Here is a 20,104-nt window from a genome sequence, read left to right as displayed (position 1 = left end):
ATTTTGCTACTATTGTAAAATAACAGTCAGGTACTGCTCTAAGTGTTTGGTAGTAAGACTGTGTCTTCGATCACTCAAAATATTTTTTCAAACAGAAAAGGATCATACTTTTCCGGCAGAAGTTCACACATCTCATTAATAAAACTATCCATTTGGGACAAGAGCTCAAAGCTGGGGTTGTTCAAAATGTTGTCAATTTTTTTTTCTTTTTTTTTTTTTTTTTTAATTTTTTTCCTTGGAATACCTCTGGCAGTGAGGAGTTCACTAGATGTATTTTATTCATTAACTGAACAGATTCATTCAGCACCAAACCTTGAGTTTCAAACTTTTTAATGCTCACATGTATATGGGAAAAATGAGTGATAATCACAGCTATGTTTTTTTACATTGGAATCATTAAATGCTTCCTCAAACTGGCGTATTGCCGAAGCTTCTGCACTATCAAAGTCATTTACTATTCCTTTGATGCCACTGAAATGTTCATGGTAAAACAACTCAGCTTCAACCCATGAACCCCAATGAGTTACCACTGGTTCAGGAGGTAAAGGCACATTTGATGGTTTTCCATTGTAGGTCTTGGTGCGAGAAGGTGCCTTAAAATAAAACCAGTTTTTTTGCATTCTGAAATGTGCATTGTGCTTCTTCAGCAAGGTGATTTACTGCATGGGCAAAACACATCACATGAATCTAATTAGGATAAAATACTTTAAGGGCCTTTCCTGCTTTGATCATATAGGGAGCAGCATCTGAGAGAAACACAAATACCCTTTCATCTGGAGAAGATTCTGGGAATACTTTTCTAATGCCCACATTCACAAATCTGGTGATTTTCAAGTTCTTTGGAGGCCACTAAATAGCAGGAGGAGGGCTGTTGTTTTAATGCACAAACAATTAAATTTGCAATGTAACAGCCACAAGTGTCAGTAGTTTTGTCAATTGAAATCCAAATAATGTTGCCTTGAGTTCAATGTATATTTCTTCCAGAACCTGTAGTCAAATTGCTGGTATGTAATTTTTATGCAATGTTGATTCATTTGGTATGCTTTGATTTAAGCAATATTCATGCATGAAACCTTTGAGGATATGGTCTGTACGTTTGTGAAGAGGAATATTGCCTGCAATGAATGCTTCACATAGATCCACATTAAAGCAATTTTTTTGGTTACCTTTGGAGGTTAAATTCCTGCTACTGCTACTTGCTACTGTCAGAAGCTGTTGTCATGGACCTTTATTCTGCATTCCTGTGACATGAAGACTTGTCTTGGCAAGCTAGTCTACTTGAAACTTTTAAACTTTTTTTAAGCAAAACATTTTTCTCACTAACTCAACAATATCAAACATTTTTGTCATATGTTAATGTTCCAGGATGGTCAGCTAGCCACAAAATGACATTTCTGTTTTCAAGCAGGATGGTGCACAACACATTACACACTACACGTAAACATGTTAAACTTCATATAAATGAGAAGAAAACTAAACTGAAGCAATGTACGTGTGACTAACAACTTGCGTAATTTATTTTAATTGTGGCCAAGGTGTGCAGCATGACAGGGGAGGGGATCAACTGGAGGCACAAGCACCAGATGCATAGGCACAGGTACCAGATGCATTGACTCTGCCTGCCTGTTCCTGTTCAGTAATGAGATCGTTAGCCAGTAGCCTCTCAGTTGGCGATCGCATGCAGTTGTAGGTCGCAGTCACTCTGTGAGACATCAAAATGGGATTGAGCTAGATTTTTAAAATATTGTAAACATAGAGAGAAAATATGCGTCATTATTAGTTTTTAGTTAAAATATACAATAACACTGCAAAGGAACCAAATATGCTGATACATATCCGACCTGCAAATGCATATAATCTGGTCTCTAATGGTATGGCTGCTTTTACAGATGACCTGGCCTCTAATGGGGCATGATAAGCCTGTGACAGGACAAGAGTAGGAGGAGTTAAGTGGGAGGATTGGGCAGGTCTTGCACCTTGGTGAACCACAGGGATATGATTCCTGTGGCAAGGGGTTGGTTGTGGGAGCAGCATAGAAATGGACTAGGGTGTTGTGTAGGTTGGGTAGGTGATGGAACACCACTTTGGGACGGTGGAAAGGATCTTAGATAGGATTTCCCTCATTTCAAGGTACAATGAGAGATAATCAATGCCCTAACAAAGGATATAGTTCAGCTGTTACAGTCCAGATTGATACTGGGTGATGAGGGGGACCCTTGCCACAGTGATCACATCCCTGTGGTAGACCAAGGTGCAAGACTTGCCCAATCTACCTAGCCAATACCTCATGATCCAGTCCTGTCACAGCCTTATCCTGCCCCATCAGAGACCTGGCCTCCTGTGAAAGCAGCCATGTCATATACCAGCTCTGCTGCACACACTCCACAGCCTTTTTGTCAGTACGACTGGCAACCAGCTTTCCACCAGGATGAATGGCCACAGCCAAACTGTTGTCAAGAACAAAGTTGACCACCCAGTGGCACAACATGCAGCTGAGCACAAGAGCACAACATGTTCAATTACAATGACTGCTTCTCAACCTCGGCCATACGGTCCCTTCTCTCCACAACCCACTTCCATAAACTATGCAGATGAGAGTTATCCTTACAACGCATCCTCCACTCCCATAATCATCCTGGCCTCAGTTTCCATCAAACCACTGTCCTCACACCCTCCACCAAATGGTTTCCAGTTATTCCAACCTCTCACTCCCTCCCAAAACATATTTTCTATTACATCTTTAGCATATGGCACTCCCCACTAGTTCTGGGAACTGTGCATCACATGCCTGTGTACCTGCCACCCCTCCCTCCCTGGTTCATAGCTAGCAAATTGGCTGCCTCCCTCCAAGCTATTAGCCACCCAAACCCAATCCCTCCCTGCCTCCCACCTCTCTCCCCCTCTACCAAGCCCAACTGACACTACACCAACCACAACTTAATCCACCTGCTGAAACACAGCACTGTAATTGTTCGGCCAACCGGCACCTTGGACTCGACATTTCTGCTTTTTGTGAATGGTCTCCTTTAATCCAAGAGTATTTACATTCTACCAGAGCTTTCCTACAGCATTAATAGCTTAAATGTGTACTGTAACAATAACTCAAACAAACCTAACTGTGGCAATCTATATTACTCATAAAGGAATATGTTTTTTTCTATTTCAGAAAGAAGATGATGAATCGTAAGACCAAAGTCCACAGTTTCTATATGGATGCTTTGGAGTTTGCTAAGAACTGGAAGAGCTTGGGACCTGAAGTTCCCAGAGGGTATGTGCTTTAATTTTAAAACAATTTAGTTCCATCTTATTCCAACTCATTAAGATTTCAGTCATGAATGTTTTGAATAATGAAATGCAATTATTTCATGTCTGTACACTACATAACACTCTGCTGACAGTTATTTCGGAATGACAGTTTAATACAATAGTGCTAGAACTATGACAACTGTTGATGAAATCCTTATTTTCCTTATAGGACTTGTTCCACAACATGAAAATAATTACTTAAAATCTAAATTGTGGGCACTTTCTCCAGTTTCTAATAATACATTGTAAATGGAGAAAGTTACTTTGCCTATAATAGCTTTAGTCCATGGCCTTACAGATGTAAAGCCTTCCATCAAATGTAAAAAATCCTGCTTGTTAAATAATGAGCTGCTGCCTGCCAAAAATTCTGTTCCTGTAAAACATACCCTGCACAGTAAGTTCTGCTTGATATTTCTCACAATTTATGTTCAAAACTTATGAGTTTACCACAGTAACTATGTTGAGGAAAATACCACAGCAATTTTAAAGTGATTATGTGGCTAAGATACTACAATTAAAGGAGTACAAATACACCTTTCCCCCCACTTACTTTCCTTTGCACAACCACAAGAAGAGAGATATTAACAAGTTGAGGGTAAAGAAGGTTTCATAAAAGTGGTGAAAAATAAAATAACCAGCCACGCGTGTAGCCCAAATTACTCAACATAGGAGGGACTATTTACAGTGACAGACAAAATGTGTACTGTGCTCAGTATGAATGGTGGCATCATAGTTTAACTTGCGAAGTGACAGCAGATATGTATTGATTTATTAAGAAGTACAGACTCAAAGAAATTTCCATGTATCTGTGTGTGATGTGCAACCATAGATCACTATGCCTTCTCCTTGGGGAATGTTTCATAAATCTGTAGAGGTGACATTCTTAATGCGTGCACAGATGCTTACACTAGTGTAATTAGTGATGATTGAATCTTATAAAGAAAAGCTACATAAATAAATTGCACTTCTCTCACCAGTGAACATCTTTAACTGCAAAAAATTCAGGACACAAAGCAGCCTGCTTATTCTGCTGAGGTGAAACACAGCCTACCACCTCTTTGATACTTTCAGGAGGCTGTTCTCTGTCAGTCTCTCTTGTTGTTACAAGAACAGATCAGTTATAAAAAGGGCATTCACCTTTATGGAGGCCATAGTCACCATCATTAACAGCAAACCCCACTACAGAGTAATCACATTACTTGAGCTATTTAAAACTAATACATTAATTTTTCATTTTAAAATAAAGTCTCTTTTCGAAACCATGTTTTATTTTTGCCATATTTTATCCAATTTTTATCACATTCTACACAAAGTGAAGTCATCTGAGTTGTATTTTTGTAAGTCTTTCTTGATTTATATAAGTCAGTTTATAATGACAATATTAATACACTTTGTGGCAATATACGTTGTATTTTAAGTATTTGCTTCTAACGTTACAGTATAAACAAGTGCAATGTCAGAACTGCTTTTCTTTGCGTGCATGTTTATAATTTGATGTGTATCAGAATATACGATTATCAGAGGCTGTATCAGCTTTTAGTTAAAGATTTAAGAGAGATAGATATTTTGATGATCTGGGACTGTTAAGAGAGTTACTTAAAGGTACATATAATTTGAAATAAGACATTTGATCTCAGGCAGATTAAGTACTTGGGAACCTGATATTTTGCATGTTCCTTTCTGAAATTTAATTTAGTACACTCTTTTGCTGTGCATACTTGGTAAATATTTACTCTTGTTTTTGTTTCAGGTATCACTATACTTTGTCTATGAATCTTCTTTTTGCACTGCGTGAAGCTCTAGCTGAAATTGTAGAAGAAGGGCTGGAAAACCGATGGAAGAGGCATCATGAAACTGCTGAGAGAGTTCGTGCAGGTGTTCATAAGCTTGGTCTTGAATTGTTTCCACATGAGGGAGAAACCCCTCTTAACTGTGTGACAACAGTACGTACAAAGCCAGGAATTGATTGGAGGAAACTAAGACATTATGCAATGGATGTGTAAGTATTCATTTTCAGTTCCAGAATTATTGTCAAAAAGTGAAAAGTAATCGTGATTTTTACTGTTGAAGGTGGCATGTAAAATATTCAAATGTTTTCCAGTAGCCACATACTTGATTACATTTATAGGAATTTTCCTTCATGATATGATTCCAGAGAACAGTGGAAGAAGAATGGGGCGATTTTAAGAGGGCTCTAGTTGAGGCAGCTGAGACTGTGTGCGGAAGAACTAGCACAAAGAGGAGAAGTAGGAAAACCCCATGGTGCAACAGCATATGTAAAGAGGCAGTACTTCGAAAGAACAAAGCCTTCAGAGAATGGTTCCAGACCCGAACAGAGGAAGCTAGGGTAAAATATAAGGAAAGCAAGAAAGCGGCACAGACCATAGTAAGGGCGGAGAAGAAGAAGTGGATGGAAAAATGGACAAGAATGTTAGAAGAGGACAGTGAAGGGAACAAAAAAGTACTTTACACCATGGTAAGAAATAAGAGGAACGACAGAAGCGAGTGCCTGAGGATCATGGATAATAATGGAAGAGTTGTGGAGGAAATGCATGAGCTCAAAAAGATTTGGAAGGAGTACTTTGAAGATCTGTTGAATGCCGCCAAGCGGGTAACTAACAGCGATGGAGAGCCTAAGGCAGCAGACGATTATAATAGTGGGGAAATTGATGATCTAACTTGGAATGAAGTGGAAGAAGCCATAATGAGGATGAAAGGGGGCAAGGCACCAGGTTGGGACGAAGTAACAGTGGATATGATACGAGCAGCAGGAGAAGTAGGAACCCAGTGGCTATACAGAGTGCTGAGAGTGGTGTGGAAGGAGAACAGAATTCCTGAGGATTGGAAGAAAGCAATTATAGTCCCGATCTTCAGGAAAGGGGATAAAAGGAGATGTGAGAACTACAGAGGAATCACCCTGCTATGCCACTGTGGAAAAATCTATGAAAAGATGCTGGGTGTAACAAGACGAGACAGATTGCGAAATTTGTATGTGAGGGAAAGACTAAAGGAGGAACCAGTACAGGACAGGATAGAAAAATCAAGACTGCAGTGGTATGGACACATGAAGAGAATGGATGAGGGAAGAATTCCAAAGAGGATGTTTGATCTGCAACTGGAGGGGAAGAGGCCCAGAGGAAGACCAAGAGATAGATGGGTGAAGGGAGTGAAGGAATGTGTGATGAGAAGAGGAGAGAACTGGACGAAGGTGGAAGAGGGGGAATGGTGGAAAGACAGAACACGATGGAGAGGCTTGTGTTCCCGACAGACCCAGCCAGTGGCTGGAAACTGTCCAAGATGATGATGATGATGATGATGATGATGATAGGATTCCAGTATAATAATGATAGCTAATAATTTTCTCTGGAATTTATTTGAATAATACATACTTCCTGAGGAACTAGGCCTAAGGAATTTATGATTATTCACAAGAAAACTTGCTTTACTGAATATCGAACAAGGGAAGATGGTTTCCCTCTTACCTCAGATTTTTTAAGTGATTCACTAGCAGGAAGCATTTGATATTTCATTTGAAATGTGAACAATGAAATGGCTTTGTATTACACATCTGTATGAAGGATTGTCAAATGTGATATTGACATCAGTGGAATTTCTGTCCTGATGCCCTGAATGTATTAGCAAACATTGTTCACATTTCTATAGCTCATATGGCCAGAAGACTCTACTCGTATTTCAGAGTAATAATAAGTGGCATTGTGTACAGGAGATTGGTGAGTGACAGCTATGTGCAGAGAATAAACGGCAATACTAAGGAACATTGCAATAAACTAGGAGTCGTTTTCATTGACCTCAACAAATTTCTAAGGGCAAAGTGTCTTGCCAAAGATGGTCTACATCTGAATAGGTAGGGCTCAAAAATATTCAGTAAGATGTTCCTAGATACTTGTCAGGTCATAAAAAATAAGGGAAACTGATATGTAGTGATGAGTGTGAAAAACTTACGTAGCATTAAGAAAGATAAAACCAAACCATTATGTGGCAAGAAATGTGCTAAAGCCCATAACTAATAGTCAAAGTAGGTATGTTATCCACTGGAAGATAAATGGTTTAAACCCTGATGCTTCAATCAATAAAAGCTCCAAAACAGATTAATTGGAAATCATTCTGTCAGAATGTGCAAATATTAGAGTTATTTGTTTAAATGAGCACTGGTTTACTGAGGACACAATTAAAATTCTAAACTAAATAGGGAACTTCAGATTAACAAGTAGCTTTTGCAGGAGAAACAAGTCATGTGGAAGCTCATGTACACTTCTACATAGTGATATAAACTATGAGACCAGAAACTGTTTTAATTATTTAAATGAAGAATGTGTGTTTCAGAGCTGTTGTGTAGAAATAGTAGAATCACTAGCAAATGTTACAATAATCTCAATATACAGAATTCCAGGGACATTAACAGCAGAACTATTCTTATCTAAGCTTCATATTATGATAGAAGACCCTTGTAGAGAAAAAAAGAAAAAAATTGTAATAGCTGATGATTTTAATATTGATATCACATGTGATAATAGCCATGCTTCAAGATTCACTGACTTAGTAAAGAAATATGGTTTCAAATTTAATTTTTTTGAATCTACCAGAGACAATGGGCAATCAGCAACATATATTGACAATGTTCTAATTAATTATGTATATGAAGATGTGTATAAATTTTGTTTAGATCTAGGTATTTCAGATCATTGTGCATTGTTCATTGTGCTGCCACAGACAGACAGGAACATTTCACATATGAGAACCCACACGAGCTGGAACTTTAGGAAAGAAAACTTGCTAACATTTAGTGAGAAGCTAAAAGAGACAACATGGCCTTTTGATCATTGTAATTCAAGTGATGAGAACTTTAAGAAATTCCTAAATCGTTTTCCTGGTGCCTTTAATGAAACATTTCCCCTAGACTTTACACCAATAAAATAACAAATAAAGTAAAGTAGATTACCCAGTGCATAAAAATTTCCATTGTAAGGAAAAGGCAACTGCACAGAGAACTAAAATATAATAAACATACTGATTTCATTAAATATGTTAGACTCTATAAAACCATATTTAAAAGAGATGTCGGGGCAGCAAAAAACCGGCAAATGACAGACTAATTTTAAGTCATAAAAATAAGACAAAGGCTGTGTGGTCAGTCATTAAATCAGAGTTAGGTTCGAAAATTGACATTGAAGGAAATATTATTGTAAATACAACTCAAATATCAGAGTACTTTAATGGATTCTTTATAAATGTAGCAACGTCTAATGTAGATGTAGCAGATTATCACAAAAAAGTAAATCCCTTTGGCCTAAGTAAAAACTCTGAAAACTTTACAAAACTTAAAAGTTTCTGTGGAGGATGTAGAAAATGCTTCTCTAGCATCAAGAAACAAAAAATAGGCAGGTTGGGATGGAATACCCACCAAAGTTATTAAAGTTGTACACAACAGAATTGCAAACCCACTAGCTCAAATTATAAATCAATGTTTTTAAGAGGGCTGTTTCCCAGAGATCCTGAAATATGCTGAAGTCAAACCACTCTTCAAGAAGGGATCAAGAGAGATCATGGGAAATTATCATCTTATCTCGATTCTCCCAGTCCTATCTAAAATATTTGAAAAACTTGCTGTTGCACAAATCCAAAACTTCATTGCAAAATATTCTGTTATTCTACACAATCAATTTGGTTTTCAGCAGTGGAAAAACACCATACACGCAGTAAACAGTTTCACTGAGAAAATAAGTACATCATTAGACAAGAGAAATAAGGTGGCAGGAATTTTCTGTGACCTCTGACTCCGTAAACCATGCATTGCTTGTTTACAAACTTTAAAAGTATGGCTTTAGCAGCAGTGCCCTACAATGGCTTAAATCCTACTTATCCAATAGAAAGCAAAGAGTTAGCATCTCTTCAAATGGTGCATATTATTTCTCTGACTGGGGGGGGGGGGGGGGGCGCAAAAAAAACAAACAAACAAAAAAACAAAAAAAACACCCCCTCAGGGTGTTCTGCAAGGCTCAATATCAGGCCCCAATCCTATTTCTCTTCTATGTTAATGACTTGCCATTAAATGTCAGCTCCCCATTAGTTCTGCTCACAGATGATACTTCAGTCTTAGTTGAAGATCAGGACTCATAAAAAATTCCCAGATTTGTGATCAGTACCCTCAGTACCTTAGAAACTTGGTTTCAGCTAAATGGGTTGAATCTAAACATATTTACAACTCACGTGATGTAGTTCAAAACCAAACAGTCAAAACGTGAGCAGATTAAGATTGTACACAACAACCAAAACATAGAAGAAGTTGACTCACTCAAATTCTTAGGTTTAAATGTAGGTAAAAATTTGAACTGGCAGGCACACAAACTGAGCAGCGTTGCCAACTGCAACAGACATGGACACACAAAAAACAGCATATAGAAGCTACTTCGAATACATTATTAGGTATGGTATTGGTTTTCAGAGTAACTTGACAAACATAGTGAAGATACTAAAAATACATAAAAAAGTAACTCGAAATATGTGCACTGCAAATCACAAAGAAACATGTTGACCATTATTTAGAAAACTTAAAATATTAACTCTGCCATCCTTATAAATACATTAGATTATTATATTTTTGTACACCTGACATGAATAATTTGAGGGAAACCATTTTGTCCATTCACATGATACTACAAACACAGATAATTTTATGTTCCCCACCCACCACCTCAGACTGTATGCGCAAGGACCCCAATATGTGGGAATGAAACTTTGTAATAAATTAAAAGGGAAAAAGTTGATGCAGATGAATTTAGTTTCACTTAAAAGAAAGCTATATGAGGTACTGACACTGGAGTGTTATTACTCAGTGGATAAATTCATGCAGGACAAACTGAAAATTTTAGCTGGATACAATGTGTTACACATTCCAAGAAATATCCTTATAGTGTTGTTATTTATTGTAGTGCTATTATTTATTAATGTAAGAATCATTGTAACAGAATTACAAATTTTTGACATGTCCCCTGTACGCAAACCAAATGGATTGCAAATGTACATCATGAGATGAATAAAACACAATTCACAATTAGAAGAATAATTTACCTCTGATGTTATCATTGCTTACTGGAGATAAGAAACTAACAATGTGGTCACTTACTTTACTTTACAAACATTCACATCAACATGTAAAAATTATCCAGTAGTTTCTGAAACTGCTATGAAAGCCACTTCTTTCTACTAAGGTAAATGTGTCAGGAATGCTTGGTGAACCTAAATAGAAATCCTTGGAAGAAAACTGATGTAGCTGTAGCAAAAACTGTTGGGCACATTAACAGAACTTGCATCCAAAATAGCCTGTGCAATCATTATTCTGCCACCAATGTATGTATGTATGTATGTCTTGCATACGAACTAAAATAATAAGATAAGAGAAATTTGGGTTTCATTTTTCCCTTACTCAATATGTGAATTGAATAAAAAAGGAAACTGATAATATTGGTAGAATGTACCATCCACCATGCATTGTACAGTGACTTGTGGAGTATATGCAGAGGTTCTAACCTGAAACTCTACATCACGCCGACTGCAAATTTTTCATACTACTAAATAGTATACGACAGTCAGTTTCACAACAGAGCTGGAAATATTGTTCTGTTACAAAACAAGTTCATTCGGTCACTAGATGTGTATTGTAGAGACTTGTACTGCAAGGAAACAAGGGAAGGAATGTTGTTATGGGTGGCCGGTATCCTCTTTCTACAACACAAACGCACACGTGGATTGATACAGTTCTTTATTTACATGAGCTGAAAACATTTACTTAAGTTGAATACAGTCCATTTTTTGTGGTACAAGCTCATCAGTAATAATCCTCTTGCAGACTGATGTAATGTCAATATTGGTAGTCTTGCAATTACAGATTTTAGCTTCTCACTGCTAGTAAACAACAATTCTGGTTGAGGTAAACTAGTTTCATGTTAGTCACTAATCTGCTCACTATCTACTGTCATTGCCGGTGACAAACTAAACTCGCTCTGCGAGTAAACTGACAGACACTAAACTGGAGTGAGACTCTCCAGTCAGCGGCAGTGGCCTAAATACATGCTATCAAGAGGACATTGGTGGAATGTTGCTTGTAGGTGTGTCTCTGGTCTCTCTCATGATAAGCGTACTTGATCCAGTGCCTACTAATCAATCTTTGCACTTCATATTTGCCAACCAATGTGCTGACAACAGCTTATGCCTGCACGTGTATCACACAAATTATTTTGCAAATGATCAATTCTCATTTATCTAAAACAGGTACAGAACATCACAATGAAAAAACGCTTGTACTACAAGAGATATCCTCACATGATAAGTTTGTAGGATGAGATATAATTTGTCTACACAGGAATAAAGCAGACATATATTTACCAATCTCAAGCCTGCCACAGGTCCAAAATTTCATCTTTAATGAAAGAAATGGTTGTAATACCATCATAAGTTGCATAGGAGACTTCCTAATGCAAATTTCAACTGTATTCCAATCATTTCTTTCATTAAAGATAAAGTTGTAAACCACTTCACAACTGACATGCTAGAGACTTCATATTGCAACTTATGACGGTGCTACAACCATTTCTTTAATTAATAAATCAAGTGTAGAGGTAGCTTACAAAACCCTTGTTTCACCATCAGTTGGAAGTAGTTCATCAGTCTCAAATTCATGTCATATAGGACTGGCAAAGGAAATAGAGAAAATGCAAAGATGAGCTGTGCATTTTTATAGGCATATTTAATAAACATGAAAGCATCATGGAGAGGCAAAGTCAACTCCAGAGGCAGACACCATAAAAGAGGCACTGTGCACCACAGTGTGGTTTACAGTTCAAATTATGAGAGTATAAACTCCTTGAAGAATCAACCAATATATTGCTTCCTCCCACATACATACCACATAAAGACAGTTAAGGTAGAATTAGAGAGATTTGACCTTACACAAAGACTTACTAACGACAATTTTACCTACAGCCTATTCACTATTGGAACAGGAAGAGGTGAAAATGCTAGTGATACATAGAATACCCTGCACCAACACCAAAAGGTGTTGTGAGGAGTATAGATCTAGATCAATATGTAGTTTTTACCTATTCAGTTACAGACAACATAAAGATATTGCTGTTAAAGTAACCCAAGTTCATGCCCTGAAATGCCTCACTTGTAGTATAGTAGTTTTATGGATCTGGGAAACACAGAAACCTTGAGTTCTGACCACCAACTAATCAAGGCAAGCTAAGATTTTCTGATTTCAAAAGCATGTAATATAAATTATTTGTGGTGTGAACACAAGAACATCCTGCAGAGACCTGTTCAAGAAATTGGGGATACTAACTACTGCTTCCCAATATGCACTGCCAGACAAACAAAGGGAAGCATCCACAAGACATAATCAGATGTCAGTGTATCTTCATACACATACACACACAACTGGCAGGTTTATAAATGATTAGAGATGCAATTCTCTGCGACAAGTAGAGTGGCCACCAGACTGCATTAGTCTTGTTTGTGGTTAGTTTTGTTATCATGGGTGGTAGGGCACATAAGGAACATTAACAGTGTCAGACATTGAGTGGTCACTGTGCAGGGCATGGAGAAGCCACACACTTGTAAGAATTGGCATTATCAATACCTGACAGTTTGAAAGGGCACTGGCATACATTTGATGGCCGATTGAACTGTAAAATATTCGGGTTTGTATGGCAGTGAGATATGACCCTGGCTCATTGCTGGAATAGGAATGCAAGGGCAAGCGTACTCATCATCAAGTTCTATTCTACCATAAGAAAGAATTATGGTATTGTGCACTAAGCACATCATAGCACCTTCACATCTGCACCTTCCATGTAGATGTAGATGACATGAGTGAACAAGTAATGGACTCTCTACAACATTCTGTGTCATCCCACACCATTGATCGGAGACTAGCAGCAACCAGACTAGGCAGTTACCATCTCATGCTTAGCTGCCACTAACACTACAATACAAATGGCTGCTTTTGGAGCCATGCCATGATCGAGAAGCATGATCTGCTGACAAATGATGTTGTACTGTGTTCAGCATTGAATTGCAGTTGTGCAACACCCTGGATGACCACTGTCGGTGAGTATGGTGGTGACCTGGCAAGAGGCCCCATTCTTCCAATGTTTTGGAGAGGCACAGCAGAGTTCATCCTGGTATCATGGTGTGGAAGCCATTGGGTGTCACTTTAAATCATGGCTGGTAATGACTGGACAGAAAAATGGAACACCATGGACATGCTACATCTTCATGTGTTACCCCTCATGGAACAGTATTGTAATGCCACTTTTCAACAGGACGATGCCCATCCTCATATGGCACATGTGTGGGTGAATTTTCAGCGTTATGTTGAGGTACTCCCATGGCCAGCAAAATCCCCAGAACTGTTTCCAATAGAACATGTGCGGCCAGCTCAGAAGTCAGCTTTGGCCCAGTGCCAGTACCCAGCACATCAAGGACTACGAGAACAGTTACAACACTTATAGCCCAGCTTGTGTCAGGAGAGGGTACAACAGCCTTATGACAACCTTCAGTGCATGCGTCCAGGCCAGAGGGGGGTGCAGCATCATACATTAAACAGGCTCATACTGCCAAGTTCTTTGCACATTTGGCTCAATTTTATAATACACTTCAGCCTATGAAGTTTAATTTTGTTTCCTCTTCCCTTTCTGGGTGCTTCCTTTTTTTGTCAGGCAATGTATATATTCCTAAATGAAATTTATGATACATGTCTCTTTTTCAAACAAACAGCTCAGTATCCGTAATCAGTACTAGAAATAAGGACAATCTACCTAAAGATCTGAAGTCAGTTTGGTTCAGAAAGGTGTCAATTATTGAGAAACATTTAACTTGCCAGCAGCTGTAAAATGTTTATCTACTAATTAAGTTCAGTTGAAGAGGCTACTAAGGGATTTGTTGGTACACAACTCCAACTACTTCTATGACAATCTCCTGGTGGAACCAAATGCTATATATGTTTGTTAATAATTCAAAATGATATATAAAATAACATTTCTGCACACCAGAAGTGTAGTAATGTGCCAGAAAAGTTGTCAACTGCTTCCTAATTGATGATGCATGACTACAACAGCCTAAGAATTATCTAATGCAATTCAGTGTATATACATTTACATGTTTATAACAAGTTTGGTATGTTTCAGATTTAATACTTCTTCCAAATCCATGAGGACAATTTCATTTAGGCCCTGCTCTCTCAGGGCAATACTGTGTCAATGAGCATATTTGTCTCATACAGTATTATATTCTCAAACATCTCTCTCTCCTTTCTGATGATGTCACAAACTTGAAATTCCATATGAAAAACTCTACAGAATGTATGCTAGTACAGCTGTTCAGCTGTTATATGAGCAATTTTGCTTTCATTTATAGACCGAAGTTGAGCTTGCAGTTACTCAACATATGTTCTATCATGCACATTTGTTAAGGGGATAGATTGGGAAGGAGAACACAGCTGAGCAGAAACAGATTGGTCAAGGCAATCTGTATCACTACCTAGGCTCCACAAAAATAAAAGCTATACACATACAAGTTAATTTTCAGTACAAGTAATCATGGGAAAGCTGTAGGGGGGTTGGGAGCAGTGCATCTTGTTAAATGTTCATTGTACTGTCATTTTCTCCTTCATTAATTATATTCCATGTTCATGCTACAAGCTGATACTGTGAAAACTTTCTTACCTTCCTTGCCTGGAATTTGCTACATTGTTGCCTTTACCTACTAAGGCAACAAGGATATTTAGCAATTCTGCTACAGAGGAGTTTAGAAACTGTGCTGTTTAAGACTTTCCTGATGTAGTAACTGCTTTATTGGTTCATGGGTGCTGCATCGGATAATGTTGAGGAAGTTGCACAATATTTCGACAAGACAGATGCTCGTCATCTTCAGGTGCTGCACCTGAAGATGACGAGTAGCTGTGTCATTGAAATATTGTGCAGCTTCCACAACATTATCCAACTTGATGTCAGTGAACCAATGAAGCGGTTTAGAAACTACCTCACATTCCTCATAAGGACAGTTTTAACTGAATTAAGCTCACAGACCCAGGCACTTTCAAGTATTATGGTCAACCTCACTTAGCTTATAGCTAGGTAACTAAATGCTGCCTTGTTTCGACAGTGTAGGCTATTTAATAGTTTTTGCACCTTAGTAATTAAGAGGTTTCTTGATGTGATGAAGTACTGGTTTCCACTCTAACTTCCCAGTCCAAGGGAACTTACTGTATAAAAGAGACACTGATTTGATCACTGCATCTGTCTATCTTTGTAAATATACAGGAAGCAAAACTGCATACGGTCTAAATTGTGTAAAAGCTATTTATTTATTTACTTACTGCTTTCATGAATTTCTCACTTACATCACACAGTCATTAACATTGGGATGTGTCTTCTATAGTAGGAGAAGATGGGTCACATGCTCTATCATACATCAAGGGTTCAGACTATTTAAAGAGGCTAGATTCAAGCTTGGCTTTTCCCTGCTCAGTACAATATTTCTTATAAAGTAATGAAGAACATTTTGTTATACACTCCTGGAAATGGAAAAAAGAACACATTGACACCGGTGTGTCAGACCCACCATACTTGCTCCGGACACTGCGAGAGGGCTGTACAAGCAATGATCACACGCACGGCACAGCGGACACACCAGGAACCGCGGTGTTGGCCGTCGAATGGCGCTAGCTGCGCAGCATTTGTGCACCGCCGCCGTCAGTGTCAGCCAGTTTGCCATGGCATACGGAGCTCCATCGCAGTCTTTAACACTGGTAGCATGCCGCGACAGCATGGACGTGAACCGTATGTGCAGTTGACGGACTTTGAGCGAGGGCATATAGTGGGCATGCGGGAGGCCGAGTGGACGTACCGCCGAACTGCTCAACACGTGGGGCGTGAGGTCTCCACAGTACATCGATGTTGTCGCCAGTGGTCGGCGGAAGGTGCACGTGCCCGTCGACCTGGGACCGGACCGCAGCGACGCACGGATGCACGCCAAGACCGTAGGATCCTACGCAGTGCCGTAGGGGACCGCACCGCCACTTCCCAGCAAATTAGGGACACTGGTGCTCCTGGGGTATCGGCGAGGACCATTCGCAACCGTCTCCATGAAGCTGGGCTACGGTTCCGCACACCGTTAGGCCGTCTTCCGCTCACGCCCCAACATCGTGCAGCCCGCCTCCAGTGGTGTCGCGACAGGCGTGAATGGAGGGACGAATGGAGATGTGTCGTCTTCAGCGATGAGAGTCGCTTCTGCCTTGGTGCCAATAATGATGGTCGTATGCGTGTTTGGCACCGTGCAGGTGAGCGCCACAATCAGGACTGCATACGACCGAGGCACACACGGCCAACACCCGGCATCATGGTGTGGGGAGCGATCTCCTACACTGGCCGTACACCACTGGTGATCGTCGAGGGGACACTGAATAGTGCACGGTACATCCAAACCGTCATCGAACCCATCGTTCTACCATTCCTAGACCGGCAAGGGAACTTGCTGTTCCAACAGGACAATGCACGTCCGCATGTATCCCGTGCCACCCAACGTGCTCTAGAAGGTGTAAGTCAACTACCCTGGCCAGCAAGATTCCGGATCTGTCCCCCATTGAGCATGTTTGGGACTGGATGAAGCGTCGTCTCACGCGGTCTGCACGTCCAGCACGAACGCTGGTCCAACTGAGGCACCAGGTGGAAATGGCATGGCAAGCCGTTCCACAGGACTACATCCAGCATCTCTACGATCGTCTCCATGGGAGAATAGCAGCCTGCATTGCTGCGAAAGGTGGATATACACTGTACTAGTGCCGACATTGTGCATGCTCTGTTGCCTGTGTCTATGTGCCTGTGGTTCTGTCAGTGTGATCATGTGATGTATCTGACCCCAGGAATGTGTCAATAAAGTTTCCCCTTCCTGGGGCAATGAATTCACGGTGTTCTTATTTCAATTTCCAGGAGTGTAGTAACCAAACAAGGAGACAAAAACCAATTTGTATTATATCACATATCTCATATATATACTTGTATCTGAACCTGGAATTCACACCTTTCTACAGTCTCACATTGAAGACCTTCATTTGTGTGTGTGTGTGTGTGTGTGTGTGTGTGTGTGTGTGTGTGTGTGTGTGTGTGCTTTACATCAATTTAGTTATTACTGTCATTGTTTTCAGGTACATAAAAGCCTTACATCATTCTTATGTTATGTTACAGTTACAAAATGGATCTGCCTGGAGGATTTGGCAAAACAGCAAAACAGGTACACAGAATTGGTCTTATGGGAAGCAATGCAAACCCATATACTGCTGATTTCACTCTGGAAGTCCTCAAGGATGCAATAGAACATTGTAAAATAAGTGAATGATCCAAGCAACAGAAGCGTTCTTAGTCACAAGAACTTCGAAAGCCAGTTTCAAATAATATCTGTGCAAAAGCGTGACTATCCACATAAATTATTTTTAAAACCACAAAAAAGTTCACTAAATTTTTCTCCTGCTGATTATGCCAAAGAATGTGTAAAAAAAGTCTGTTTGTTACCAAAGGAGAAACATTAGCCAAAACACTGAATTATTTGGTTCCCTTCATAATGTCATGGATTAATTTTCTGCTTTATTCTTCACTTATTTTGATACGATGTTAAAATAGATCAAAAATGTAGCACTACATTACCAAAATGTAAAAAACAAAAGGAAAAAATTATTCAAATAAATCTGTATATGAGAAATAGTTATCTCTTTGGAATTGCAAAAATCCTCTATTGCCCAATTATGATATTATTGGAGAGTGGCATACAAGACAGGATATAACTTCAGAAGAACTGGGTACATCAATTACAAAGGGCTGGTAATGATACTATCTGTCTTAACAGTAGGACTGGAGAACTTGTGCAAGCCAGATGAGTGACACCTGTTTCAGAAGTTAGTTAGTTATATGTTCTATAGATCATTTGTATAATTTATATGAAAAAGTGAAATGAATCAGTTTACAGGCTATGTATACAATATTTGTTTGTGTGCATGTCTGCATGGTGGCTGTGGCGACCACAGACCACCAGTAACTGCTGACTGCCATGTGCAAAGTAAGTAAATTGTCTTTGGACTCAGTGTTCTTTGGTTGTTGTGTGTTTTTGACTCTGGTGTAGATGTTTGATTTGCTATAGTCTGTAATGTTTTTCCTGTGTCTCACATAATTATATGAGCCATAATAGAAGTGCCTGATCCTAATCAGTTGGAGATTTTTGTGTGCAGTCAGTCACTATAGCTAGAAAACCCCCATTGGTGACCCTGAGTTGTGAAAATACATTGCATTCGCTCACTGTGTATCACCGGTTTCATGCCAATAGATAATGTCACAACCTCCAGTTTTTCCAGTAGTGCACATTATTAGATTACATTCGATTAGATTAGATTAGATTTACTTTCATTCCAACTGATCCATAGTACAGAGGTCCTCCAGGATGTAGAACATGTCAGAAAAACAATAATACATGACAAATATTTGTATCTAAAACAATTAAGCTAATGTACCCACCCATTTACTAAGATCACATTAATGCACTGAATTTAAAGTTTTTAAAAAAGTGTTTTATTTATTTATAAGTAACCTTTGAATGTGAAGCACAATGCTTTACCACATGTGCTACTAATACACCAGGAACGTTCGTGTCTCCAGTGTTTGTTTCGACAAGCCAGATGACCCTAGCCTCTGCCAGCACACCACACCGGGTCTTGTACATATAGTTGCACACATCTTCTACAGTATTCTGAGCTTGACAGGATGCTTCTCCAGCACTAGGTTCCGGATTCCCCTCACCCAAGTTTCTACTGATCTCCAACATGGACCACACAGCTGTCCGGTTTCAGGGTCCACATGCATGGCTGCCCTCTCCTCAGAGCGATCTAATGTTTAAAGTGGTCAAAGGGATGCTCTCATCAACTATGCTGGGCCACTCCACGCATGCCTCAAGCGACACACCTGCCACGGTTCTGCCCTGTCGCTCGGCACTCAATCACGATTTCACACCTCTGCTCAAGATTTCGTCTACAGCAGCCGTTGGTCCTTCCGTGCCTGCCATGCCGTGCTCGTGGTGTGACCATACAGATTTCCTTCCTACAAGGACTGGACACCATGTCTCAACTGCACAGCTACCAGATGTTCAACACACCACATCGCCTGACACCGAACGACAGTTTGTGTCAGTGAACACTGTGCAGAACCCCCGCATGATTCGTGCCTTTCCTACATCCCTGTAAGCACTGGCCCCAGGTAATTTTCTGAAGCTGCCACCATTACAACAGGACAACCCAGTGATGTGGTTCACCTTGGTGGACAACATGTTGGACATACAGTGCATTGCGGAAGATGGCACTCATTTTGTGTGTTCAGTGAAACACCTGCATGACCATCCTGATCTTATCAGTGACTTGTTGCTGAACCTACCCAAGAGCACTAATCATTAAACACCTTTCTCATCTGCCAGCCAATACTATTCACACCATTAGTTATGATGAGATTTTAGATCACTGTCTGAGAGGTCACAGCTTATAGTAACTGACGGAAAGTCATCAAGTAAAACAGAAGTGATTTCTGGCATTCCCCAAGGTAGTGTTACAGGCCCTTTGCTGTTCCTTATGTATATAAACGATTTGAGAGATAATCTGAGCAGCTGTCTTAGGTTTTTTGCAGATTATGCTGTCATTTATCGACTAATAAAGTCACCAGAAGATCAAAACAAACTGCAAAACGAT

The 20,104-nt window shown here is 39.5% G+C and overlaps 1 protein-coding gene across 1 annotated transcript in view; it reads left to right on the top strand.

Annotated features, from left to right (window-relative positions):
• Positions 1-18,065, top strand: part of LOC124771069 (alanine--glyoxylate aminotransferase-like) — a 123,580-nt gene extending 105,515 nt beyond the window's left edge. Inside the window, exons 5-7 of the mRNA XM_047249284.1 lie at positions 3,167-3,268; positions 5,057-5,305; positions 17,571-18,065. Coding sequence (XP_047105240.1) covers positions 3,167-3,268; positions 5,057-5,305; positions 17,571-17,721 — 502 coding nt within the window. The 3' untranslated portion in view covers positions 17,722-18,065. The remainder of the gene's footprint in view (positions 1-3,166; positions 3,269-5,056; positions 5,306-17,570) is intronic.
• The last annotated feature ends 2,039 nt before the right edge of the window (positions 18,066-20,104 follow it).

The sequence above is a fragment of the Schistocerca piceifrons genome, unplaced genomic scaffold (assembly GCF_021461385.2).
Source record: "Schistocerca piceifrons isolate TAMUIC-IGC-003096 unplaced genomic scaffold, iqSchPice1.1 HiC_scaffold_887, whole genome shotgun sequence".
Taxonomy (NCBI): Eukaryota; Metazoa; Arthropoda; class Insecta; order Orthoptera; family Acrididae; genus Schistocerca; species Schistocerca piceifrons.
Note: the sequence above shows the minus strand (reverse complement) of the source record. Positions and strands in the feature narration are given on the sequence as shown.